We start from the raw sequence: 26,686 nt of genomic DNA on the forward strand, positions 1-26,686 counted from the left end.
GGGGGTGGGGAGGTTGTTATTAACGGATTTTGGTCTCGATTAGGGCATTTAGAGCAAAACGCCATAATTTTTCGTCGCCAAGTTATATTATAGGGTTCTATTCGAAGGAGTAATAACAAAAAAACCTGTGATTTGCATGTTCATTCGCGTGTAAAAAAAAAAAAAAAAATTAGAATTCATTATCGTCGCTAATTGCGAAATCGCCTCGACTACGCGTGGCGGGGAAAACAAGTCATGTGACTTATGTTTTAAAAGGGAAATCTTGTCATGTAACGGACACTCGAAGCCCAATAATCAAAACAGTCGCGAGCAAAACATCAAGATAGCGATCAAAGGGATCCGACACCCAGGAACACAAATTGTAAGTTTCGAAATCGTTTGTCGCTTCCATTTAGAACGTTGTAAATAATAATTTATCTCGTAATTATTTCAATTTCAGTTGAATACGATGTAACCACGGACGCAACGAGCCGTGTCTCTAGTTCAAACAAATCTGACAACGTTTGATCCCTGGTGGGCTAATCTTCAAAGTAATAAGCCCCTTTAACCGCAGGAGCGAATCAAACTGTCATACTTTTCTTGCGCTCTCACAAGCTCTTTGCTTTACAAGAAGCAAATGAATCTCTCTTTATTGTAATTTTGCGCTACAAGCATCGTGCGATCCTTCGTAGGAAAAATTACCATGGGAATAAAATGCCATGGGAACCTAACACAGCCCATTAGGCACAAGGAAAACCATGTGTTTTGGCAATATTTGTTCCTCACTTTCGACATTGTGTTTACTAGATTTGAGAGATATTGGAACTCTTCTGTACTTTTTTTTATGAGCGTTACTAAGGTTTTAGTGCGTGAATAATTATGGGTTAATATGCCAGTCGCCATGTTTTTTTTCCTGCCGAGGTTGCGGACATTCTTTTCTACCCTTTTAAAAGTGGTATTTTTAGCGGTCAAATATAAAGCTCGACTAAGATTGGTTTCCTCTAGGGGATTAATTCAAACTTTAGGACGAGTATTTCCGAACTTGTCACACTGGAACCCCCACGGGATCTTCCCGTCATTTTACAGTAATAAATTTCACGAAGTAGGAAGAACAGCACAAAAGGATAATAAACAAGATTCACAAGGTTAAAAACCGTCCTCCTAACGAACTGGAAATTAAAAAAATTCATCGCCTCACTGTAAGATAAAAAACTAATTTTCAGACCTCATATTGAAAGATGGGTAAAACACAATTTTTGGAATGGCTTTGCTATGTTGCATGAAAGATAGCTGAAGTGTAAATTAAATTTCGGACATTTATTTTGTGTACCAAAATTGTCAGGAGTGGGATTCGAACCCACGCCTACAAGGGTAGACTGCGACCTGAGCGCAGCGCCTTAGACCGCTCGGCCATCCTGACACACACATACTTGAATGTAACAGTGCGAAAGACAGCTGTCCACTATTGGAGGCGTTGTCTCTAGAAGGTGAAGCCTTAACCTAGTTTAAAGTGGTTGTATTTTCCAGGCTGCATGTAATAATCACAATTATATAGGTGTTCAAGATTAAATCTTCACCTTCAGCGCGTCAAGAGAATGTTCCAGCGAAGCTGTGACGCTGCTTTGCTTTCCTTGTATCAGCCGCAGATTGTAGGTTATCTGACAAATAAATAAATAAATGAATAAACTGATATAAATAAATAAATACTAAATGAGTTAGTTTTTCCTCACTTCGGCTGCCAAATTTTTGATTGGCAGTTAACCGCCCTTCAGCTTAGTTCCCAATTTTTCAGTTTCTAATTGGCTGGACAACTTACCTTAAAATCTTTGCTGCTTGGATCGCCTTCCTGTTCAACACACTGATCTAGAACACGCTGCAATTAAAAGACCTTTTGTTTAACAGTCTTAGAAACCTCCACTTGCAACATTACTAGCATATGTAGAACCTCAGTCAATGGTGAAGGCCTTAGATGGGTAACAGAGGGAATTTACTCCTGACTGAACTGAGAACTGGAAGCAAAGGTCACTGAACAGTTCGACCGCTCCGGGAGATAGAAAGCTGCATATATTATATGGCTAGCTCCTTGAGCGGGCAAGATCAACCGAATCCTTCACTGTGATTGTCTACCCGAGTGGGCAAGATGGCGCTATCTTGCCCGCTCAGGACTACCCGCTGTGTCCCGCAAGAAAATAGTGTTCTTTTCCATATAATAAATCCTTTATTGACCAAGCTTGTTCGGTCAAGATGGCTGGATATGACCTCGTTCTTTTCTTTTTTTTCTTTTCTTTTTTTTTTTTTTTTGCGAGTTCATGAACCTCGACTGCCGGCATTGACTGCTCACCTCAGCAACATCAGGCATTTTTTCCACTAATGTCTGTATCTGAGACACTCCTCCTCCTACCGCAGCATCAATGACTTCCTTCCACCTGCAATATAATAAGGGTTAGAAGGAGAGCGAGAGAATGAGTGGATCAAATTGATCGGGGTAATTTACTATGGGGGATGGGGAGAAGGGGTGGGAAGGGGGCGCAACTCGACTAAGTTCCTGCGGAAGAACCGAAAAGATAACTTAGGGGCGCTTTCCCACTTTTGACACTAGGTACATGTTACGGTTCTTTTTAGGCCATGGCTTGTCGCGTTAAGTTATTTGCATTTTCCAAAATTGGGTATTAGAAAACAGTCCTAAGAAATACGCGCGCCGATTGGTTTAAAACCATGTTTCTATAACTCGATAGAAACACAAAACTAGCACGAGCTGTTGACATGATGATGGCGCGAGCAAAGAGAATTTACATTTTCATATTCAAAGTTAACAAGTTGTTTTCGTTTTTTTCGTCGCGGTGTTTTCTAAAAGGAATAGAAACATGTTCTCCGTGTTTCTATCGAGTTATAGAAACACTCGTGAAAGTCTGGGAGAACTCGAAAAAGCTGTGGAAACACTCGCCTGCGGCTCGTGTTCCCACAGCATTTCTCGTTCTCCCAAGCTCCCACTCGTGTCTCTATAATTCGATAGAAACACGGCACATGTTTTCTATCTCTTAAATAGAGGTTATTAAATATTGGATCATTAATAAAAAATGCAATTCGAGAGTTTTCATTTGCATAGCTATCATGGGTTTTGAGCCATTATACCATGCTCTTCAAATATGGTAACTATAATAATAATAATAATATATATAACTTGCGTGCGCGTGAGTTTTTGGGCGTTTTATTTTTATTTTAGTTTAGTTTTCTATATCTTGGGGGCGTTTTTAATAAAACATTCATTCCACTCGCGCTTGTTAGATATGAGATGATTATACCAACTCGGCGCTACGCCCCTCGTTGGCTATCTACCATCTCGATATCCAAAGCGTACTCGTGGGATAATTGTTAACTATACTTTTGTGGGTTATGGACGACTTTCATTCGAAAACCGTCTTTCGCCTCACACACGATCAATTACCTGGAATGTTCGATGATTGCCATTGCAACCTCCTCTTTGTCGTTGGAGATGGCGAGATCAAGAACATTCTGGTTGTGGGAATTTAACAGGATTTCTTGCTCTTTCACAGACAGCAAATAGGAAACTAGAGAGGCGTGACCACTTGTAGCAGCAAGATTAAGGGCTGTGTTCTATGCAAAAGTTGAAAAGAAAGATTAAAAAAATGCTTACAGAGAAAGGGAAATTGTAACTGAGAAAGAGTGTTCTTTTCAAGCAATCAGCGGTCTAATGGTTTAAGGGGCAAGTGTTACGATAATGAGAATATAGGACATATTGATCGACACTGGAAGGTCCGCTGGAAGGTTTTGTAACCAATAGCCGCAGCTATCAGTACCGTGTCATACAAAAGAAGCGAAAGAGTTAATTCATCTTTGAATAGACAATTCTACATCCTTGTTGCCGCCCAATTCAGACCACGTGATGACTCATTTTGGACGAGTGCAATTATGCAATTTGTCGCACGCAACCGCTTGCATGGGAGCATGTACAAATATAACAATTGTAACCTTCCAAGTGAATCGTCGTATGTTCTGGATTGGATGGCAACAAGAATGCAGACACGTTAGCCGATTCCGTCTATTGATGAACTTTTTGGCCCTTTTTTAACAAAATACTATTTCAAGGCAGACTTAACTGCAATAAAATCGATTAAAATATCGTACTGGCGCATACCAGGCCCTTCAAGCACAAAGAACGGTCCAATAGACTTTCGATATATTAAAATTCAGCTCGGCAGCGAGGCCTAGATTACATAAACAAAGGAAATTGAATGCCATGTTTATTCATTTCTTTTGTTTGTGTCCTCTAGGCCTCACTGTCAACTTGAATTTTAATATATCGAAAGTGGTCTATTGACGAAACTGCTGGAATGTCGGAAAAAAATGTGTCAGGAGTGGGATTCGAACCCACGCCTACAAGTGTAGACTGCGACCTGAACGCAGCGCCTTAGACCGCTCGGCCATCCGGACTTGATAGAACTTAGCAATTCAATACGTTTTTAGGAACTGAAATTTATCTTCCACCAGTATTCTGCGCCAAAGGTAATAATTACTTGAATGGTTATTACTGAATAACTATTTAGAGTGGTTTTCAATTGAGTGTCGTAAAACCAAAACCAAAGTTATCACTCTAGCCAATCACAAAGGACAGAGACAATACAGTGAACCAATCAAAACTCGAAGTGATTTTATGTAGCTGACGCAGAGCGCGGGAAAACTCGGACGAGTGAATTACGAGTGGTTTTGGTTTTACTTCTGATTGGATGAAAAAGTGGCGCGAGTTTTTTAGCCAATCGTGTAGGGTCGTATCAATTCCTTTTCGACACTCCAGAGGAAACCGCTCAAACGCCTGGATAAAGAATAAGAAGACGCAAGGAAAAAGATCTTGGACCCCTTTTATCAGTGTAAAACCACTGGGTTATCGTGCCTTGCATAATCCTAAAAAGACCTCAAAAGACGGGAACCACTTCTGTTACCTGATGTTTGTCAAGGGCGTTGAGACTTTCTGGATGAGCCTCCAGTATGTACTCTACACAGCGCTCTGAACCTTTTAAAGCTGCCATGTGCAGGGGAGTACGGTCGTGATGATCCCTGGGAAGGATACAAGCAGGGACAAGTAAACAGTAGAGCATGGGATGAAATCAATTAAAGTAACGAAAATAGATTGATTTATTTGCTGCATGAATACTTCGTTGACTGTCGGACCTCATATATTTAACTTATGGCAATGGTTGATTTTTGCTCAATCAGATGGGTTTGTTGATTTGTTCATTGTTGAGCTGAATGACAAACTGATTGATTGTGTTTGTTGATTAATCGATAAAATTAATACGTTTTACTTCTTTCTTTGCATGAATAACTAATTGGTTTATTGACCTTTATAGAAAGAATTAGTGACTGACCGACCGATCGGTCGGTCGATTGATTAACTGACTGACTGACTGACTGACTGACTGATTGACTGACTAACCGACCAGCTGACTGATCGTCCAACCAACTGACTGAATGACTGACTGACTCAGATTGGTGTGTTAATTAATTGATAAAATGCACTATTAAAGTACTCAAGAGTTCATCCAGGACGGACGACTAAGCGACTGGTTTAGGCCAAGCTATTTGTGTGAACTTAGAGAACAAGTATAGCATAATTCAAGTTCTCAGTGTACGTTGCTTTCACCGACTACTCTTAAAATTTACCAAGGAAATAATATATCTGAAAACTACCTTTCAATAGTAGCGCCTTCCACCAACAAGAGTTGAGCTATTTGCTCATGTCCTTCGTGACAAGCGAAGTGAAGGGCCGTTTTACCTTGGTTATTCTGTAAATTCATCATTCTGACATTTCTTTTCTTGAGCAGCCTTTCGGCGATCTCTAGCCAGCCATACCTTATAGGAGGAAAGAAGTCGATAACATTTAACGTGAAAACGGCCTTGACGTTGAAAGCAGTAAAGAAAAATATAGGTCCGCAAAGCGTACCGAGAAACGATGTGAAGAGGCGTGTCCAAAGAGTCTGATGGGACTTGTTCAGCGGCCTTGTTTTTGTTGATAAAGAGAATGATGTGCTGCGAAAAAAAGTTGCAAAAGACTGTTATTGACCGTGTTGTTTAATTAGCAAATATCTCAACGAAGATACCTGAAACATTATGAGTTGAAATTTGACAGAAGTGAAATTAAAAGAAATCACTGTCAGTAAATGTTGCAACGTTAGAACTATGTAAAGCTTTCTGAAATGAGAACATCGTATATTATTCAGTTGATATTGCTTATGTGTTGTGTACCGTTTGGTATTTTCGTTTGTTTCATATACATTTTAAAATGAACTAGCGAAATAAATAACGAACAATGTATGGCCGTCCTCAACTCATCATCGATCTTCTCTTATTAGAATTTCATGTACATTACCGATATATTAACTTAAACCGGAACAATGGAAAGTACAGAATCGCACCAAGGGAAAAAATTAACACGATACTCATTTTGTTAGTGGTGTTGTTTTCATTGATCTTCCCGTTACACCACTGGCATTGTGTTTGTCTGTCATCAGGCAGTATGATATGAGACTCATTAGAAGGGAAGGGATTGGGACTCGTCAGGCTCGAGAGAAAAGACCGCGGTCTTTTAGCATTCTAAGCAGTCGTTGCAGTGTTTTTTTTTTTTTGCTATTGTGAGCTTCTTCTGGAAAAACTTATATGTTCTTACATACCTGCAAATAACCGGCTCGTGCGGCGTAGTGCACTGGGGTATATCCAGTGCCATCTTTGTCAATAATTAAAGCCTTTGATGCAGGGCTCTGTAGGTGAACAAAGAAAATTAACTGGTAATTATTTAGGGGAGCAGGTATCTTTTTCGGCCACCACACTCGTTGTAATGTAGTGCCACTGGCTGAGCTACATGTATGGGGTGGAACGGTTTTGGGAAGGGGAAAAGAGAAACATAAGATGGCACAAATACTGAAAGATGCTCTCAAATTTAAAAATGTAGCTCGAAAAATATGAGTTATTTCAAAAAATAATCTCGTCTAATTTCAAACAGCAGTTACATGAAATAATCACAATTTCAAATACACTTAACCTCTTTGAATAATATGCATATGCAGCGGACAAAGTGTAACTTTTCAGTGACTTTCTTCGCTTTCTTGTTAAAACGTCCTAAACCTGGAGGATTAGGAAAACTGAGACGTCAAGCAACAACTTTGGCGGGAACGACAGTGGGATCTGCGCGCGCGCAGTGCCGATGGTGTGTTTTTCCGCTGTGGAGGCGAATGTTGAATAAAAACATTTAATTATTATACAGAATGGCCCATTCAGCATTACGGCTGGTATCCAGAGGGGCCTTGGTAATAATCGTCGGAATTAATTGTGGAGCTGAACAGTAACAAGTTCTTCATATAAGGAAAAAGGAGCAAAGATTTTATTGTACGCTTTACCACAGTTCTACGAAAGCTGCTACTCGCTATGACCAGTTTAACGATAGCCTAGTAATAGAGTTGGAACAAGAAATTGCGCTGCAATTTGAACTGTTCCCATTCACTGAGTTATAAAAGGACAAACGAAGCTGACAATATCTACTGACACGAATGGAGAGGAATAGAGTTATCTTCGAAGACTGAATATCTATTCAGACGGACCTGGTGGTTGAGTGGTTGTGCCGTCATAAACCGCGCAGGAGGATTTCATAAACCTCTTCGGGACACCAGGTAAGTTAATTTTAGACTAAACCTAAATCCATTTGCTAAAAGAAATTCTCAGAAACTGTTAGCGGCCTAATTTTGAGCTCATTTAGTCGGTTTTGTTGTTCAGGTTTCTCCACATTAATTACGAGTCAGTTGAATTAGTACAAATACATTAAATGCTATGGTTCGTGGCAAAGGTTTAGAAAGAAGCGCATATTGGCCAGAAATGTTACCACACATACAAAGTTGAAATTTTGAGCGGATGATATCTTCTACTGATGAATTACAGGGTTGTTTGTAAGCACCCAAAAGAGGACATCTTCATGTAAAATTCAAAAGCTTCAGACGTCGTTTATTCCTCACATTTGAATAAGTTCATCGCAAATAAATTCATGTCGTTTTCCTTGGAATCGCTAGGTACGTCAAATGTATGTTAACAGGAAAGGCACTGAGGACGCGCATCTTAACTAGAGAGAATTTTCTAGCGATTTGACGACAATAACATTCACCAGAAGTTTTCTATGTAACACTTTTCTGGCATCGAAAGCCATTTAAATGCTTTCGGCGAACAAAACTTGAACATGAAAGCTTTAGCAAATCTCTGTTTGTTTTTCAAGTCTTACAATGATACGATCAAAATCCTTCTGTTCCAAAAACGTTAAAAGTAATCGCTCTTCTGAGCTTTGATAAAGGAAGTTTTATCAAACATTGGTAACCGCTGATGAATTATATCAGTTCCACGGTTTTAATTTTGCTCACACGCTCGTCGCTCTATCGTGAATTGAACTATTGAAGAAACAGCCGCTCGAAGTAAAGACTGCGAATCGTGCAGAAATACAAGCTTACATTTCTGACATTTTCCTTAGGCCTCAGTCTTCTGTTTATTTAAGCTCATTTTACCAAATAACGAGAGTGGCAGAGATCATATTTAAAAGCCATTCATGTGTTCAAGTCCAGCCTTAGACGCGCAACTCATCAAATTTAAAACGAAGTGAAAAGGAGAACGTAACCCACAAACCTGCTATTGAATGAGAGCATCTCTAACAGCTCAAAGCCAGTGGTGTTTGTTCGCTTTTTCTCTACTCTCGCTTTCAAGAAATGTCTGGTTCCATATTGTTCTTTTCTTTAGCTGAAGAGGTCGCGAAGAACAGGGAGCTCAACCACCAAAAGCTTCAACCATGAGCAGTTTGTTTCAGAGTTCTTCGGAAAACTGATCCAAATTTAAGGTAAACCAATTTTTGAGAAACGCTTTTACCGACTGCAATTTTTGTTTGTTGTCAGCATGATATTTAGGTTAACTGAACAGCTTGAAATTGTTTGTTTGCCCGAGACACTATTAACTCGCCGCGATCCAAGAAAAATTTTGATGTGTCGGTTTGTCAGATGTTTGAATGAACATTTTCGCGCGGTTTATCGCGCTTTTAACTTCACGTGAGCTGGACGAGATTCAATATATATTACGTAAAAAGTCTCAATGTTATAAAAGAAACGGTAAACGTGCAGTATGCAACTAGCGAGTTTTAGAAAAGATCTACTAGCGTTCTATCATGAATGCTGGTCTCTGATATGGCTACGCTACTCACTATCTATTCTGTAATAGATAGTGAGTAGCGCAGCAGTGTTCAGTTTTTAACAAAATGACGGCCGTTTCCTTGCAGTTTCGAGGTGTCTGTGAAGACGATTTAGATGAAGTCTTCAACGACTAGAAGATTTATACTAAAACAATTATATTATTCGCTCTCGATTTCTACGCTTGATAATTGACTCGGACTGCGCCCTCGTCAACTATCACGCGATAGAAATCTCGAGCTCATAAACTAATTGTTTAATGGATGTACTTTTGATTTCATGTAAGCCGGACGAGACTCAATATATACTATCTCAAAAGTCTCAATGTTATAAAAGAATGGTAAACGTGCAGTCTGCAACTATTGAGTTATGGATTGCACTTTCGTGCTTGGCAACCTCCCGCGTGCATCCATAACTCGATAGTTGCACGCTGCCCGCTTACCCGGCATTCGTTAATTATGCACACGCGTACACACTTATGCTTGTGTTAGGGGGGGTCTTCATGACCTTTTTTGCTTATGCTTGTACGCGTGCTTATGCCATTGTGAAAGCCAGACAACGCTTCAAAACTGAAGAACCGGTTGTTCAATTTCGGGAGTGCTTTTGAAAAGCGTAAACATGGCAAAGAATAGTTACACCGGCTACAATTGGAGGCAATAGTGGACGCCCTATATCGGACAAAGAGGACCCAGATGAAAATGTCGATTGCATTTTCAAGATCCCTGACTTTCTTCCTTTAAAGACCTGAATCCCTAAATAAATTTATTTTTTTATCCCGGAAGCCTGTAAGCTACAACGCTCTCTGTAACCACGAGTAATTATCGGCGCAAGAATCATGTACCTTAATCAGGACCTCCATGGTGGCTGAATTTCCAATGGCTACGTGCAAAGGCGAGCGCAGCTCCACATCTTTGAGTGTTATGTCGGCACCTCGGTCCATTAACAATTGAACAGTTTCTGTTCCACCCACTGAGGCTGCGAGGTATATTGGGGTTCGTCCTTGAATGTCGCGAGGATCCACTTTGGCCCCCTGAGAGAAATTCGAAACAAGTCAAGAAAGAAATATGTTGACAAAGACATATTTTGGCGTTTGGTTGGTTAAAAGGAAAACACAGAGAAAGTTGAAGTACATTTATGACATCATTATCACATCATCATCATAATCATCATCATCATTATCATTTTATTTTACTCGCATTTATAAGTATAGATCACGTTGCATTGTTTCAAACCTCGCACAAAGCCCCCTGCCCCTACGAATGGAGATTGAAAGTGTAATGCTGACATTTTCAACAGGTCTTCATTCCTCTCTGGCGGGATTTTAAAGGTACCAACTGTTTGCATGTTTCTCATTGTTACATGACATTTCCATTGCAACCACATTTTAAGAAGCAATCCAAATTTTGCAGTTTTCTTGGGAAGCGGCATGCAATCAGGCTGTCACGATATATTTCAATCCAGTTACCTGATCTAGTAAAAAACTGACGACAGTGGAATGATTGTTAAGAGCTGCACGATGCAAAGGAACCATTCCTTGATCATCCAAGATCTCTGCTTTGCAGATGTCACGATCCTCACCCGTGAACAACTGAACAATCTCTAGTGAACCTTGTGCGCATGCCATATGGAAAGCTGTGCTGGTGTCAGATTCCTGGAGGAAGAGAATTTAACACAGAATTAGTTTCAGCCGTTACAATTGCAATTTCCATTTTGTTTCATCGGCGGTCTTAAAAGTGCGTGCTCGAAGAGATTAATTTTCACGGATTTTTCTCCAATTAGAAGATAGATATCAGAGGACTATGCATAGTTTGCTGCACTATAAAGCCCTGCTGCAAGTGTCGATGTTTTTGTGCGCTCCATCTACTCTCGAACATACACCTTATTCCAAAATGGCCGCCATTTTAGTGTTCTTTTGTTTGCGTTCAAATTACCCCCTGTTGCCTCGTTCTTAAACTCGAAATTAAAAAGAATATTTTCCCTTGAACGAGGCAACAAGGGCTAATTTGCAAGCAAACAAAAGAACACTAAAATTGCAGCCAATTTGGAATAAGGTGTATGACTTTTTCTAGTAACGCCTTCATGTGCATGGTCTTTACAATAAGCACTGCAGTCAGCATCTCTCGCACAATATATTCCATCAAACGAGGTGACATGACTCTAGATTGTTTCCAGCTCTTTAATCCTTTTGTGCTATATTGGGGAGTTCTAACTTAACGTTCAAATTACCTTCGTTTGCCGCGCTTTTGATCCCAACTTCAAACAAAGCCCAACAATCTGGAGAAAGAAGTATGAACAGAATGTTAAGTTACAGTTGAACTTCACTTGCATTCAATCGTCACAAACAGCAAAAATATAATTCGCTATAATTTAGCGGTCGTCTAAATCAACGAATGGAGAATAACGAGCTTTGTATTGGGACATTGCACAGTAACGTCTTTGGTTGTTGTTTCTTTTCCAGCTAATGTGAAACTTTTGATGGACTTCTGAAACAGCCAGAGGCTGGGTTAAGTACAAGTTTTCAATTAAACTTATAGTCAGTGTACCTCTAATCTGCTTCCTAGTTAATTCATTCAAAGCCCCACATGTAACTCAACTGAAATCAAAACCCCAACATGTAACTCAACTGAAATCAAAACCCCAACATGTAACTCAACTGAAATCAAACCCCAACATGTAACTCAACTGAAATCAAACCCCAACATGTAACTCAACTGAAATCAAAACCCGAACATGTAACTCAACTGAAATCAAAACCCCAACATGTAACTCAACTGAAATCAAAACCCCAGCATGTAACTCAACTGAAATCAAACCCCAACATGTAACTCAACTGAAATCAAAACCCGAACATGTAACTCAACTGAAATCAAAACCCCAACATGTAACTCAACTGAAATCAAACCCCAACATGTAACTCAACTGAAATCAAACCCCAACATGTAATTCAACTGAAATCAAACCCCAACATGTAACTCAACTGAAATCAAAACCCCAACATGTAACTCAACTGAAATCAAACACCAACATGTAACTCTCATTCTCATTAACAAAGCCGTCAAATTCAGAGGTTATGACGTCTCACCGGCAGACTTCCACTGTCCACGGCCAAATGAAGCAAAGTACTTCCCTCGTCATCAACATTGTATAGGAGATCTTCCAAATTAAGTTGTTTCTCCTGAACTGAAATAGATTAAGTCGAAATAATTTTGATCACGTCGTCAATACACCAAAACAACAAAAACAAACGAAAAAACAAACAACAACAACAAAAAACAGTATTCTTCACAGTCAGCACAATCTCTACCGTGCCTGAATTATACTATATACGGTACGTGATACTGAATGATTATATATTGGCCGTTAGTGTATACTATGTTTCTTAATATACCAGGGTCTAATAAGGAGTCGAAAGCGTCGAACAGTTTGTTCGTTGTATTGATGTTTTCAGTTTTCAAAATGCCAAATGCGGTTTAAACTTCAAATGTTAAAGACTTCTTTTTGGCAGATCGGTAATAAACATTTAAATTTATTGCGGCATTCCCACTCTCCACTTACTACTCAATGTGAGCATGCACAGTTATTCCTCTTTTGACTTGCCTGTTATCCTCGATCAGCACAGTTATGATCTGCATGTAGTTGGCCTTTTTTTTTTCATCTTACATGACATATTGCTAATGCGGCCTGGGTCATACAATGAACATTGCTTAAATGATGTTTTTTTTTTCCTTTGTTGAAGGGAAAAAACAAACAAGATACGGAATGTTATGTCCAGTATGGACTATTCAGTTTCGTTTTATACTAAATGCCAAATTTGAACACATCCCAAAAGGCAAATGAACGCATGCATTACCAACTCCAGCGAAGTACTCAGCCACGGATTGCGCGCCTTTAGCCACTGCTACGCTAAACGGACTCATTTTATCCTCGGCTGCCTGAGCTATGTCGCCTCCGCGTTCGACCTAACAAGCAGAACACTTATATAAGAATTTGACTTGAATCAGACCTCCTAGGTAAAGTATGCATACAAGCCAAGTGGTCCATCAGGCTGGCGCTTATCTCTGGTTTCAGTAGCATGAAGCGACTAGGAGTATTTCTACTCCCCCCTGGCTGGGATGCTAGTCCATCACAGGGTTACCCCCAGCATTAAATTCGTCGTACCCGTTTATATACCTGGGTGAAAAGAGGTACTGTGAAAGTAAAGTGTCTTGCCTAAGAACACAGCACAATGTCCTCGTCCAGGCTTCGAACCCGGACCGCTCGATCCGGAGACAAACGCACTAACCATGAGGCCACCACGCCTCCACAAGACCTCCTGGAAGAAAACTATTTCTCCGTCCTCTAACGGATGGACAAATAATTGGTGCAAGGTTGGGGCGATGTTGATTTGTTTAATCTCTTTTCAGGCAGATTTCTGACCAGAACGAAACGATTTGAAAACCATAGTCGGTTTATGAAAGATAAAAAATCTGTTTAAAAATTTAAACTGCCCAGTTTCCTGTAAATTCGTTTGAGTTATGATCTAACTGGTCCTTGACAATGGGATGTTGAAAAATCAATTGAATTGTCTTCAGAAGGCATACGGAAGTAAAAAGTAGTGGTACGATATTATAACCGAGAACTAATAGCATTCCAGAAACACTCTTTTTGTCCTAATACATGGCTGCTCCAGACATCATTTTCAAAATTCCCTGACAGTCTCCCTGACGAAAATAAGATTTCCCTGACTAAATAAATAAAACAAATATCAGACATAGCAGTGGCGTCAAGCCTTTCCTTACATTTGTCCTTTCCACCTATTCCTGACAAGTTATCAACAAATTTGTCTTCTTCACTGAGGAAAAGCATCGTTGAGATCACAATGACCCCAAGGGTTTATTCCAGCCTTCAAATTATTGCATCAGCCGTGTTCGTGTTATAATTAATCAGTTTTCCCCTGAGTGACTTTTTTTCAAAACCTTAATTTTTCCTAGCCTGGCTCAAAATAAAATCCCCTGACTTTTCCCTAAATTGAAGAATTTGCCTTTTTCATGATCATGACCACTTACTAAATAGTACCAGCCCTGTAGTATCCCGTTAATTCCTTACCAATCGCTTGCAAATATCAACGCTGTCCATTTGAGCGGCTATGTGAAGCGGCGTGTACGCACCGAATCCTTTAGCATTGACATCGCTCTTACTGTCATTCAACAACAGCTGAAAATATCGTAACAAAAATAGAGCATTACTCTTCTAATAAATACGAATCGTTTTAAGATAATTTCTAGCTAGAGAATGCTGAGGAAAGTAAATTACATATGTAAAGATCAGCACAATTTACACTCCTAGACTTTCAAAAGGCCGCTTCCCGACCTTCAGAAACTCATGAGGTCGACTTGCGGCAAGTCTATTTACACTCCATGCTCTCAAAATGGTGTAACTGTTTTGTTTCTATTCTCGTTGAGCGCCTGTTCTCTGCCGATGCTTATATCGGATCCTCCCGATACTACAACTTCCTACCCTCCCTTGCAGTTTGGAGCTCTACCAGGAGAGCTAAGTTTCTTTTAAAAAGTTCGGTGTCAACCTAGTAGCCCATCAGGCCAGTACTTTTCTCCGGTTTCAGTCAGCATGCATTGTAGCATGCAGCGACAAGGAGTATTTGTTCTCGTATATGGATGAAAAGATCATGTCCATCGCAAAGTTATACCCCAGAATTTATATTCGCCAGTACTCATTTATACGCCTGGGCGGAGAGAGACAATCCTAGAGTAAAATGTCTGTCCCAAGAACTCGACAAAGAGACCTCGGCCAAAACCAGCGAACTCGGACCGCCCAATCCAGAGTTTAGAAGACTAAACAAATGGCCACCGCGCCTTGCACACCCTTTTTTTTCTAATAAAAAGCTGTAATCTTACCACTACAATCGTCTCACTGTCTACTCTCACTGCAGCGTGTAAGGGCGTGTCTCCTCGCTCATCAAGGCACTTGACATCAGCTCCTGACTTGAGCAGCAATTCCACAATACTGACGTGTTTACCAAGGATTGCATTGTGCAGCGGCGTCTTGCCAAATGAATCCGGAGAGTTCACGTCTGGTGAAAAAAAGGAAGTGAAACATATTCACAGAATTTGGTCCAACTTGAATCTATTTTGGTTTTAAATTCAGTTTACACTGCATATCTTACATTACATTACTTACGGTGCATTAATTACAATACTTGCAACACATTGCAAATAACCTTTACAAAAGCAAGTCCTCTACTATCATCTTCAGGCTTGTTCACAGAGTTTCACTATATGTATTGCACTAAAGTCCAAATTAGTATTTCAGCTAAATCTTCACAGTATTACACACGAGGAAGGTTTAGGTTCAAGACTACGGTTAAAAATTCCACGCATGACATGTAAAAATCTTCACTGTACTGAAATAACCAACTCATTCCCCACTTGGATCGTATTTGCACAAGTAATTCACACATCCACGAGTTCTTGGAAAAACTATTACTGGCATTTAAACATCACTACAGGGGAGGTCGATAGACAAAATAAATTGTATAGGACTAGCCTAGCGTGCATTATGAACAGGTCATTAGTGAGACAGTATTTTCCTAATGCGAAATAGCAACAGCTCTTTAAATCTGATTTTCATTCTCACTGCAACTCAGATCACCACATTTTGTTCCGCGTCGTCAGCGTTTTGCCCATCACATGCAAATTTAGAACATCTTCAAGATAATGAAATATTTTTCAACATTTTGATATGAAGGCGTTCAGGAAATTGATCCCTTTTTCATGTTCAGTGTTACAAATGGAAACTCATGGGTTTTAAAAGAAGTTTCGGCATGGTCAAAGTTCACAGTTTGCGCTTACCTACTCCTTTTCCGAGCAGTTTTTGTACTTCGTCTTCATTTCCAGACAAAGCCGCATGGTGCAACTTTTGCAACTTGTTTCCTTTGCTTGCTTTCTGAAATAAAAACAAATAGATATTAAAACGTTTGAAATAAAACCCAAGCAGAGCAAGATACTCAGAGAAACGCTTTGTGGCGTTGTCGGTTGTCGCGAACCTGTGAAATTCAAACACCATGGATAAGTGGCCAAATTTTGGGTCACTGTAGATACACAAATGCCAAAATCTTTTAATTGATCATAAGAAAATCGCCTCTGTCTGAACTAGACATTGTTTTAAAAGGCCAAATTTCAAGCTGACCAAATTGGCCATTACTACAGGCGTTGTACCAATGGTTTCACATCAGGCTCATTTCAAACATGCACAGTTGGGGTTGTTACCCTCGCCATCAAGCCTTTAACTAGAGGTAGGAACCTTAATGTTCTTCGCATTCCCCAAGGCTAGAGATTTCAAGTAAAAATAAATCAAATATGTAACTATCGTTATAATTCACTTCACATCGTCTTCCCTACAACCACAAATTCGTTCTTGGTAACTGATGTGTTTGACCATCGACAGTATGTTTCATTTGGCATTCTAAGGCAATAAGACGCCTGCAAACAATATTTCATATGCCAATAGGCCACGTTCGATATATCAATATTCTAACATGGCCCCGAGGCTTTCGGGACAAAAATGTAATCTTTTGTAAGTTTCTTTAGTCTCGCAATTCCCAAAAGCGACTTGGATACAAAGAAAACAACACCAAATATAGAAGTTTGTCCTGAAAGCCTCGGAGCCATGTTAGAATATTGATATATCGAACGTGGCCTATTGACAGATTGTTAGCTCTCTTAACTTTGTTATTTGCTCGCCATAATTAACACTTTTTGGATTGTGTGGACTGCCTTATTTAAATTGAGGGTTATTTCTGCCATGCTTTCACTAGCCTTAGTACTATCATTATCGTATTTGACACGGTTTGCTGATTGCTGTGCACGTTGATGAAATGGTGGAACTCGCTTAATTTTCCCGAGAACAAAGGGATTAAAATAATGATACGTAAATAAGTGAGAGGCGATAGTAAATGAAAATCCAACGACAGCAGGTAGATTGAAGTCGTTTTCGTAGTACCATGCAGCTCTAGAGTTGTTTTGTGGAAGAGCTTTAGAATATAATTTCAAACATTACCAACAAAACGTTCTTTATAACTAGACTTTGAGCAGGTTTTGAACAAGATTGGAGTCATTTTGGTGTCACGATGTAGCTGAACAGGTGCAATGTGAGAGCTATAAAATGTAATGAACGCTCTAAGTTTTACGAAACGTTACTAACAAAAATAAAGTAGACTTATTGGACTTTGAACTGGTTTCCACAGTCCGCAAGGTTTACTTATAAATTGAATCTTCTTTGAATCCTGAATTTGAGGGCCCATTAACCGATCTTTTCGAGCGTTGCTAGGGAAGATTTATTCTCGTATAACCTCGTCATTTTTAGTTACTTCAGAGTTATTTCATGTGTTTTAACTTTTTCATGATCAGTAACACTAGTGATGACGTCATCATGTCACGCCCATGGTCATGTGACTAATACAGAAAAAATGCAAAGGCTTCCAGACAAATTACTTTCTCGGGATTTTTAATACTTTAGTTTAAATCCTCATTACGCTATGCATCGATTTTGTTTCATTTCTAAAAGGTCAGATTTTAAAAGCATTTCAAAATATTGAAAAATACGTAATTTTCTGAAAAAAGCATGATTTCGAAAAAGAAATGCATAGCTATGTTGCCAACGTTGGCTTTAATCGAAATTCGTCGAAAAAGGCTGGATTTAATGAAAAACTGCGTTTTCTTTAGCATTTAAAGAAACCGGAAGTGCGCCCGATATATATTGGAAGTTACCCTATCAGCGCGTGCGCAATTTACATTACCAGCGCACTTCGGTAAGATCAAACAAAGCCACACGGAGTTAGTTTTTCTCTTTCTATTGCTCTTGCTTTTCTGTCTTTCTCTTATTTTGTCTTTGCTTATACTTTTTTTACTTTGCATTTTGCGAAACACAAAGAAAAACATCTAAAATGTAAGCGAATTTGCAAATTTTTGAGTTGTTTTTATTTTCCGTGCTGAGGCTGACGTAAGTGACCGGAAGTGAAATTTCACCTCCTTAGCAACGCGCGCGAGCGCGCGCACGAATCGGTTAATGTGCCCTTAAGGTGGCCGAACACAGTTTTCGCGCGCGCTTTTGCTGATGCAATTCAGCGCGCGCACAAGGATTGCAAAGAAACAAACATGCCGTCAATACAGCGATCATTTTATTTACTCAACACCTACACTATTTGAGTTATTTTTCTCTACAATTGAACCCAGTGTATTGATGGCTTTAGTCTTTTATTACAAAGATATGCTAGAAAAGGTAACGATGCAAAGAACCCAGCAATTCTCAGCTTTTTCTTTGTTACCGAAAGAACCCAGTTAAATGCAGCGCATGCGTAGTAAGTCAAAAAATTGCGATTGAATGAAAATTGCACTCTCGGAAATACACCTATTACTCAAAAACCACTCATTAGAATTTCACGAAATTTGGCACAAAAATACTTAAGGAAATAAGTAACTAGAGTATTGAAAATAATTGAACTTTAACAAAGGAAATTCTAGATATTCCAGTGAACCTTCAAGAAGGGATAATTAAAGATCTCTCTGTTAAATTATTAGCAAAATGGTGTTAACTTGTGAGAATCGTTACAAGCTTGTTACATGCAAATTATAAAGAAAATATAATGACTAGATTTTCTATAAATAAACAAAACCGATTTTAAAGGCCTGTTTATATTTATTCATGTTGCCATGGCAACGGCACATACGTCAGCCTAACCATCAAAAAACCAAAGTTTGTGTTGTTAACTTGTTTGCTGCCATTTTTGGCGACCGAGGGATCAATGGTTTTAAAGAAAAAGGTGAATGAACACAGGTATCAAAAACTGTGTTCAGCCACCTTCATTTGAATCCACATCGCGAGGTTTTAGGAACCGTATTTCTCGGCCTTGACTGAGTCCGTTTGGACTTAAGGAACTTCTAGACAGGTGTAGATCTGTTTGGTCTACCTGTAGTTTCTTTTTGTATAAAACTACTGCGTCAAATTGTTGTGTGATGGCTGTGACGTTAGACTCGAGAACTGGTTTAGCAATTGTCTGCTAGATTGGAATCTAGAGTTGGGTGAACACAAACAATAGCAGCACCGGGCATTGATGACGTCACGAACATGTAGCCTTCGCTGTATGTCAGACAACTAAACCATTTCATTTGCTATTTCTGTGTATCCATGGCGATGGAATCTATTTTAAGTGGTAGTGTGCCACAGGAATCGACAGATTTATCAGCTGTCAACATTTACATTTGCGCATATATAATTAACACTTTTTGCAGATCGTATGAATTGAGTTATTACGTAATACCGAGAGTTACTTCCTAAGTTAGTATTAGTACTATTGTAATTTGATACAATTTGCTGATGTTTTTGAAACAGAGGGATTAAAATGAATACATAAATAAGAGAGAGCTCGAGTCGCTAGTAAATAAACGGCCCACGACAGTAGATGTGTTGGAGTCATTTTCGTGTCACCTGCTGTACAGTTGTCTTGAGGAAGAGACTTATTATGTTATTTTTGAAACGTTCTAACCCTTACGAGAGTTACTAACAAGCTAAAAAAGTACTTACCTAGACTTCGAATAAGTTTTCACAGTCCGCCAGCGTTAATTTCAACCTTCTATGAACACTGAAATTAATTTGAATCGCGTTTTACATCGCGAGATTTTAGGAATCGTATTTCTCGGCCTTATTGAATTGAGTCCTCTTGCATTTACAAAACGAGTTTGAACATTAACTCAGGAGGCCCGTTTGATCTACTGGTAGTTTATTTTTGTGTTAAACTACTGCATCAAATTGTTGTGTGATGGCTGTGACGTCAACTCGTTAGACTTTTGCCGAGAACTAGTTTGGCAATTGTCTGTTCAACGGTTTCTGTCAGAACCCGTTTAAAGGCCCGGAATGTTATCTGTGCAGAAATGACTGACCCGGAAATCAGTGCTACTTTTGGTAGAAAAATGCCCTCTATCCAACCTCATAATGCTGGCTTCCTCGGATCTTTCTCAAGTTAACAAAGTCTCTTTTATCGTCATTTGACGATGTAACCCTTAATTGCGACGAAGTAAATGCGAGTGAAATGTTACTTGTAATCTAGAGCAAATGAAATTGGATCACGTCTGCTTAAGACGTGGTTACACGCATATAAACTGTTGATGGACACGCATTTCCCTCACCTCTGAATCAGTTATAAACGTCTAAAGCAAGCTACCATAAAGATGAATGACCAACAGAAAATCTCACCAAATAAGACGTGAAATTCATCTGCGTCAAATTGAAAAACATGCCGTTTGCTTTGCCTTGTAACATTCCACTCGATACACTGAATACTTAGCACAGTAACAAGATCTTGCAGAGCCGTTATCAATTTTTTCATAGCAGGGTGAACTATTTGAATGATAAAATATTAATAACAACTTATAAAGCCGACTTGATTAGAGACTCATTAGAGAGGAATCTTGATTTAGATGAGCAGAAACAATAGCACCGGGCACTAATGACGTCACGAAAATTTGACCCCCGAAATATTTCTGTGCGTCTTGTGGTGATGAAATCTATTTTTAGTAATAGTGCGCAGCACCATTTGACAGACTTATAATCAACACTTATCGGATCGTATGGATTGACTTATTAATACCAAGGGTTATTTTTGCCATGCGAGCACTAGCCTTAAGCTAGCAACATCATCAATTTAAAACTTCTTTGAATCTTGAAATTAATTTGAATCGTCCTTTCACATGTACATCGCGAGGTTTTACGAGGCGTATTTCTCTGCCTTCACTGCGTATATCCGCGGGTATACTTGTAATCTCTGAGTCAAATTGTTGCTTGAGGGCTCTGACGTCACTGAACTCGTTAGCCTTTTCAGCACTGGTTTAGCAATTGTGCACTCACGGGTTTTCGTCTGACTCGCTGAAAAGGGATATTATTGTAAGGCGGTAATTTCTTTTGCAAAAAACTATCGAGTCAAATTGTTGCTTCAGGGCTGTGACGTCAACTCGTTAGTCTTTTGAGAACTGGTTTAGCAATTGTCTACTCAAGGATTTCCGTCTGCGTCGTTTGAAAGAGAAGTTGTTAGTTGCAGAATGTCTAACCTAGAAATCAGGGTAGTATTTTGTACAAAAAATACCCCAATCGTCTGATCCAACCTCGGAATCCAAGGTTTTCTTAAGTCAACAAAGTTTAAGTATTATGTTGATGGTCATTTGACGATGCATCGCCAAATGACGACGAAATTAATGCGAGTAAAATGATGTTTGTACTGAACAAAAGAAATAGGTTAATTCTCGTTTGTGCATAAGGCCATGAAATCATTAAGATGTGGTTGCACGCATTTGAAGTGACCATGGTCATCCATTTCTCTGGCCACTAAATAAGTAAGAGTTCTAAAAGAAGCTCCCTTAAAAATGTACATATTCATGATCTATTCTCACCAACTTAGTGTAGGAAGCTAAATTCATCTTTCTTGTTGTATGTCACAATTCCAAACCTTGCTTCCTCGGTAACAGGGCAATATCGGTGCAAAAGGCCCGCAACAGGAGAACGTCGTGCAGACACGCTGCACTCGGAGCCAAGTTAATTTCATTGAAGCTTTGTAAATTATGTTGAATTTTACAGTGATGAAATCAAAAAATTGCCTGTCAGTAACAATTTAGTAATAAATTAAAGCCGGCTTGATTAGAAGGGAAACTTGATTAGATAAGCTCGTCATTTTAAGCCTAAAAACAAATCGATCTGTGTTTTAATATTAATTTGTGCCTAGAGGCCCAGTTTGAGTTTTCAAAACTTAGTGAACCTTATACTTAAATATAAGTTAAATGATGGCGAGATCACATGTTTGATAAATTCACAATTAACATTTGCTTTCTTTCTTATAACGGCTGTCATAAACATCTCGGATCTGATCGGACCGAGAGCTTACCGCTTACTCGTCCAAATACTTAAGTAAATAACACCTCGGTCTTTCAAAAGACATCAAAACACAGTGTTATATAAACTTCACACGTAAAGGCTTTGTAATATTTCAGCTCATGCTCAGTCAACTAATTCATACCTGATGGTGTATTTTGCGGATGGCATTTTTAGGTGTTCCAATATGCTTCTTGTGCGTGTTGCTATTGGCGTCCGGCGTGTGATTATCGACGGCCTCCGAAGCGTCGGAATGCAGACTTATTTGACTAAACTTTCTTAAGCTTATGTTTGATCCACGCTCCATCTGCGGGCTTGATGGGGGTTGAATCGAGTTTAAGGGGATATCTTTTTCTTTGCATTTGTCGAGTTTTGATAAAGACCCTGTAGACGCTTGCAAGTACGAAGTGGGTCGCTTTTTTAACGTCTGTTTTTGGTACATATTTCCCGGAGAAGCCGCCATAGTTGATTTACTGTTAACACTTTCCTGAAACTCTATTGAACACCAAGAAAAGACTGCTTTCGTCACGCCGCTTGAGCCGTTTCTAAGGAACCCAGTTATTTCTTTTTATTAAAAGGTGTTGCGAAAGCAGTTTGTAAATAACTTAGGATAGCCGAGAGTACTTAAACAGCACTTTATTGACATCAGTGCAGTATCGTGTAAATATAAAGCTCGTTTAATTAGACTTCATCCCAGTGACGTAAGTCTGTTTACAGTAACTGATAATAAATTCTTTTCATCTGATTCTAATGTGTATTTGAATTATAACAACTTTGTAACTCAGAAAAGTTCTGCATAGAAGGAAATTTACGAACGTTAAGAAATTTCTTATAGTTCTTAATTTCAGTTAAGGGTTGACGCCTTGCCGGTTTCGGTGATTTCATTTGTCGGTCACTCCACCAGTACTTTATAAAATCACGAGTGTACATCGATGTCGGAGTACAGAGAAGACATCATATTTACACTTAATTCGAAAATCAAATGAAGTGCTTCAGTCACGGGATACTCACGGAATTCAATGACTAAAGAATGACTTAAGTTAAAACAATTGTGCGTGCAGGTAATTAAGCGCAAGATATTTTAAGTGTTTTGTTTCTCATCACTGCTCGCTCATTTCTTTCGGTGAAGGTGAAGGTTCTTGACAATGCAGTGACATTGTGAGGAGCAGAATAGAGGTCAGTTAATTAGTGGGATGTTGATGTCTCAAAAAGCTGTGTACCATTAGTGAAAATTTGCATGACAGAAGCGGTGGGCTGTTTTGTATTTCACGAACTTCAAAGCAAAAGTCACAGAAAACTTAAATAAACTCGGTTACAGCACACAACTAGCTGTACAAGTACAGTTACAGGTAGAGGCAACGTTTGCTATAAGCAATAACTAATGAGATAAAATTTCTTCCGGCTAACAGCAACGAGCCAGACTCTGTCTCTTGCTTAATTGTTGCTTATGAATATTTTGAACCAAGGTAAGGATTATTTAAACAGAGACTAAAGTCTGAGACAAACCGCCGAAATATGTAGAAAGAAGCAGTTGCAATTTGCTTTCGATCGGTTCCATCTAGGACCCATGACATTTGTCGATCACTGCCGATATAGAAAGTTATGTTAACTTCGCCAAAATTATTTCACTAATTAAAGTCGAATCGGCTCCTGTCAGTGACGTCAAAAGGGTTCTCCTTTAGTCACGTCACAGCGTGACACAATACCTGTCACGCTGTTTTCGCACGTGGTCCGCAAAGACAAAAGAAAACTCGGGATTTATACCACGACTAGTCTTATCGCTTATCACGAAACCTTGTTTAGCATAGCTGTTCCTCTTGTGAACATTGAGTTGAAATATCATGTCAGACAATTGTGATACATGTAACTGAAAATCAAGAAGTGTTATGTGTATAGCAATCTACAATTGATTTTATCTGGCTTTCCAGCAGACGTGGGGAATTAGCTCAAATGGGAGAGCGCTCGCTTAGCATGCGAGAGGTACCGGGATCGATACCCGGATTCTCCAAAACTCTTTTTTTGTTTTTTGTTTTTTTTCCTTTTCTTTTCTTTTCTTTTCTTTTCTTGTCTTGTCTTTTCTTTTTTCTTTTTTATTTCGCCTCTCCTCACCTTAGTGCATTTCCAAAAACTAAAGTTCTTTTATCAACAGCTATTAATTTAATTTAAATTTGTCACAGCAATATTAGTACATTTTATCATGGTTCAACGGCTTGACCCCCTGAAATTCAGTAAACTCGTCAAGTTTTCGTGCCTTCTTCCACATCCCAACCACCAAATTGATCGGCGAGTCCGTCATAAAATCACTCTTCCTCCGTGTTATATGAGCTTACCGTAAACTAACGATCACCCCGAAAAAAGTGACCCCCGACGCCCGAAAGTAACAACCCTCCCGAACCTTCCGATTGTTCAGATCACGCAATCGCTGGGCAGATAAAAAGCATAAATGGCGGCAAACAGGATGCAACTACAGTGGGCCATGTGCCTGATAGATGATGACTCAAGAAAGAACCCCGAGAGGAACTTGAGCAATTTAAACCATAGTACAACTGAGAAGACGGTTTACACATGAAGAGAAATGACGAATTTTATCTTGTTTTTGAGCAAATGTTTTGTTACGAAGTTCCATCTTTTATTTCGGATAAAGAGTGCACTCGCATCAACGTCAAATGACTTTCCTCTCGGAAAGTAATGACCCCCAAAAGTACAGTGCGTTGATTACATATCAGGATGTCCAGGTTAGGGACAGGTCAGAGCATTTTTTTTTGACTCCTTCTCACGTAGTTCCAGTCTATAAAAATTAACAAAAAAAATGCCCTGTCTCAACAGTGCAAAAAAATTATTGTGTGAGTATATAGGAACTGTAAAATCTTCAGCCAGTGATCGCAGTGAGTGTAACTGAAGTTATTTATCGTCTAACTCCCGGCCAAGTCAATCGAACCCAATCGAACTCAATCGAACTAAATCGAGCTCAACCCATGGATTACGGTTCGATTGAGTTCGGCAATCGAACCAAATCGAACTCACACAGAAATAGCCGGACAATCGAACTAAATCGAACTATTGATTTCTGATCTCTTGATTTTTTGTAAAACTGGTGTGGAAAATCAATAACAAGTGTTTTCAAGGCTCGAGTTACCTCAGTATAACAAGCGTTTTTCGTGTTTTCGAGACCACACAACATAATCTTTGTTCATGCGAATTTATTCACCGAACAACTGGACGCAATCATATCCATTGAATTGTGTTCGATTGAGTTCGGCTGTCGAACCCAATCGAACACAATCTAATGGAATTAGTTTGGTTCGGTTTGATTTGTTCGATTGAATTCGATTGGTTCGGAAGTAGAACTCACACAAAGTTTAGTATTCGACAAAATTCGGTGTTCGGTTTGGTTCGATTGCCGAACTCAATCGAACTCAATCCACAGATTAAGTTCGATTGGGTTCGATTGAGTTCGATTTCCGAACGTTCGATTGACTATGCCTGGCTAATTGCCGAGTGCGTACTCGGCACTAGTACAGCGAAATTGTATCTAGCTCCAGCAGAAGCTAACCTATTGCGACAATCAGCAATTGCATACATATAGTCCAGTAATCCTTTGTCAGCGGACGTGCGATCGGCGTCGGCTAATAACACAAGTTTTAACCTTGAAAGTTTGCAAGCGCTTGAAGCCCGACCAAGCCACAAGCAGCCCAGGCTCTAGCTGTGAGAGATGATCATCGGGATAAGGTAGTGAGGCGGTCATAGCAAAATTCAGTAAGACTTTGTATAGAAATACTTTTAAAATTTACGATCAATTTCAGGAGGTAGAGATGCCAGAAACCTATTCATAAAAAGGCCTTATTTCACTTTCACAGTGTATTGCTTGATGCCTGTTCGCTTCTTCTGCTAATTGGAAGCGAGTTTAAGCAAAATAGAAAGCAATAACTCGCTAAAAAAAAAAAAAAAAAAAAAAAAAACAGAATGTCTTGGACCGCCCTTACGGGCTAAAAAAAATATAAATAAACCCGGGCGGGAAAGAAATTTTCAGCGAACTGGTGTATCATGTAGGCTTGGTTACTGTCTAGTGGCATAGATACTGTTTATGGACAGTCAGGAATGTAAACTAAACTTGACGTTAAAATAAAGCTAAAAAATTATAGAAGGTTTATGACCGATGTAACGCCATTCTCAGGCTTCCACTAATCACATGTAGTTGTCCTTCTCAAAACAACTGTGATTGCATGGAATAACAAATTCTGGGTGAAGTAGACCGTGGACGTATTGTTAAGTGAACTTTTTTAATTTTGTTTTGTCGTTTTTTGATGGTGATTATATTTGAGCGCTGTCTTCATAAATTTTGATAGGTTAGCGGCTGACACCAACGGATAAACTTAGTAGCTCTAATAATCGTGCGATGATTGAATAAAACTCGCATTCATCATGGTTCGCTGATCATGTTTGAACGTGGTTTGTAACCATACCTTTTTAAGAAGCCTTCTCGTTGTAATCTAAGTGATTAATGACATTTAAAACAAATTGAAAATAATCCATCGACTCTAGAAAGCCACACAGGACGAGCGCCAAATTTCGTT

General features: G+C 39.2%; 1 protein-coding gene and 3 non-coding genes across 8 annotated transcripts in view; 1 reads left to right on the forward strand and 3 right to left on the reverse strand.

The window, feature by feature from the left end:
- Window positions 1–26,686, reverse strand: part of LOC110064523 (transient receptor potential cation channel subfamily A member 1-like) — a 45,803-nt gene that overhangs the window by 11,232 nt on the left and 7,885 nt on the right. For 2 of the 5 annotated variants that reach the window (XM_020771584.2, XM_089286883.1), the window contains exons 2-17: window positions 16,049–16,142; window positions 15,095–15,270; window positions 14,289–14,396; window positions 13,054–13,162; window positions 12,286–12,383; window positions 11,430–11,477; window positions 10,669–10,854; window positions 10,045–10,233; window positions 6,666–6,752; window positions 5,939–6,024; window positions 5,686–5,847; window positions 4,938–5,052; window positions 3,425–3,594; window positions 2,321–2,405; window positions 1,796–1,852; window positions 1,557–1,637 (exon numbers count right to left, since the gene is read on the reverse strand). In XM_020771584.2, the coding sequence (XP_020627243.1) occupies window positions 1,557–1,637; window positions 1,796–1,852; window positions 2,321–2,405; window positions 3,425–3,594; window positions 4,938–5,052; window positions 5,686–5,847; window positions 5,939–6,024; window positions 6,666–6,752; window positions 10,045–10,233; window positions 10,669–10,854; window positions 11,430–11,477; window positions 12,286–12,383; window positions 13,054–13,162; window positions 14,289–14,396; window positions 15,095–15,270; window positions 16,049–16,142 (1,851 nt within the window). Of the gene's footprint in view, window positions 1–1,556; window positions 1,638–1,795; window positions 1,853–2,320; window positions 2,406–3,424; window positions 3,595–4,937; window positions 5,053–5,685; window positions 5,848–5,938; window positions 6,025–6,665; window positions 6,753–10,044; window positions 10,234–10,668; window positions 10,855–11,429; window positions 11,478–12,285; window positions 12,384–13,053; window positions 13,163–14,288; window positions 14,397–15,094; window positions 15,271–16,048; window positions 16,143–20,447; window positions 20,597–21,637; window positions 21,780–22,257; window positions 22,830–26,686 lie in introns of those variants that run through there. The other 3 variants (XM_020771583.2, XM_020771586.2, XM_020771585.2) reach the window with 3 other exon arrangements.
- Window positions 1,316–1,399, reverse strand: Trnal-cag (transfer RNA leucine (anticodon CAG)). The gene has a single exon. It is a non-coding gene; the product is annotated as a tRNA-Leu (tRNA).
- Trnal-cag (transfer RNA leucine (anticodon CAG)) lies at window positions 4,348–4,431 on the reverse strand. Its single transcript has one exon. It is a non-coding gene; the product is annotated as a tRNA-Leu (tRNA).
- On the forward strand, window positions 24,048–24,120 carry Trnaa-agc (transfer RNA alanine (anticodon AGC)). The gene has a single exon. It is a non-coding gene; the product is annotated as a tRNA-Ala (tRNA).

This window comes from Orbicella faveolata, unplaced genomic scaffold (assembly GCF_042242905.1).
Source record: "Orbicella faveolata isolate gen_17 unplaced genomic scaffold, um_ofav_v1 contig_14, whole genome shotgun sequence".
NCBI lineage: Eukaryota > Metazoa > Cnidaria > Anthozoa > Scleractinia > Merulinidae > Orbicella > Orbicella faveolata.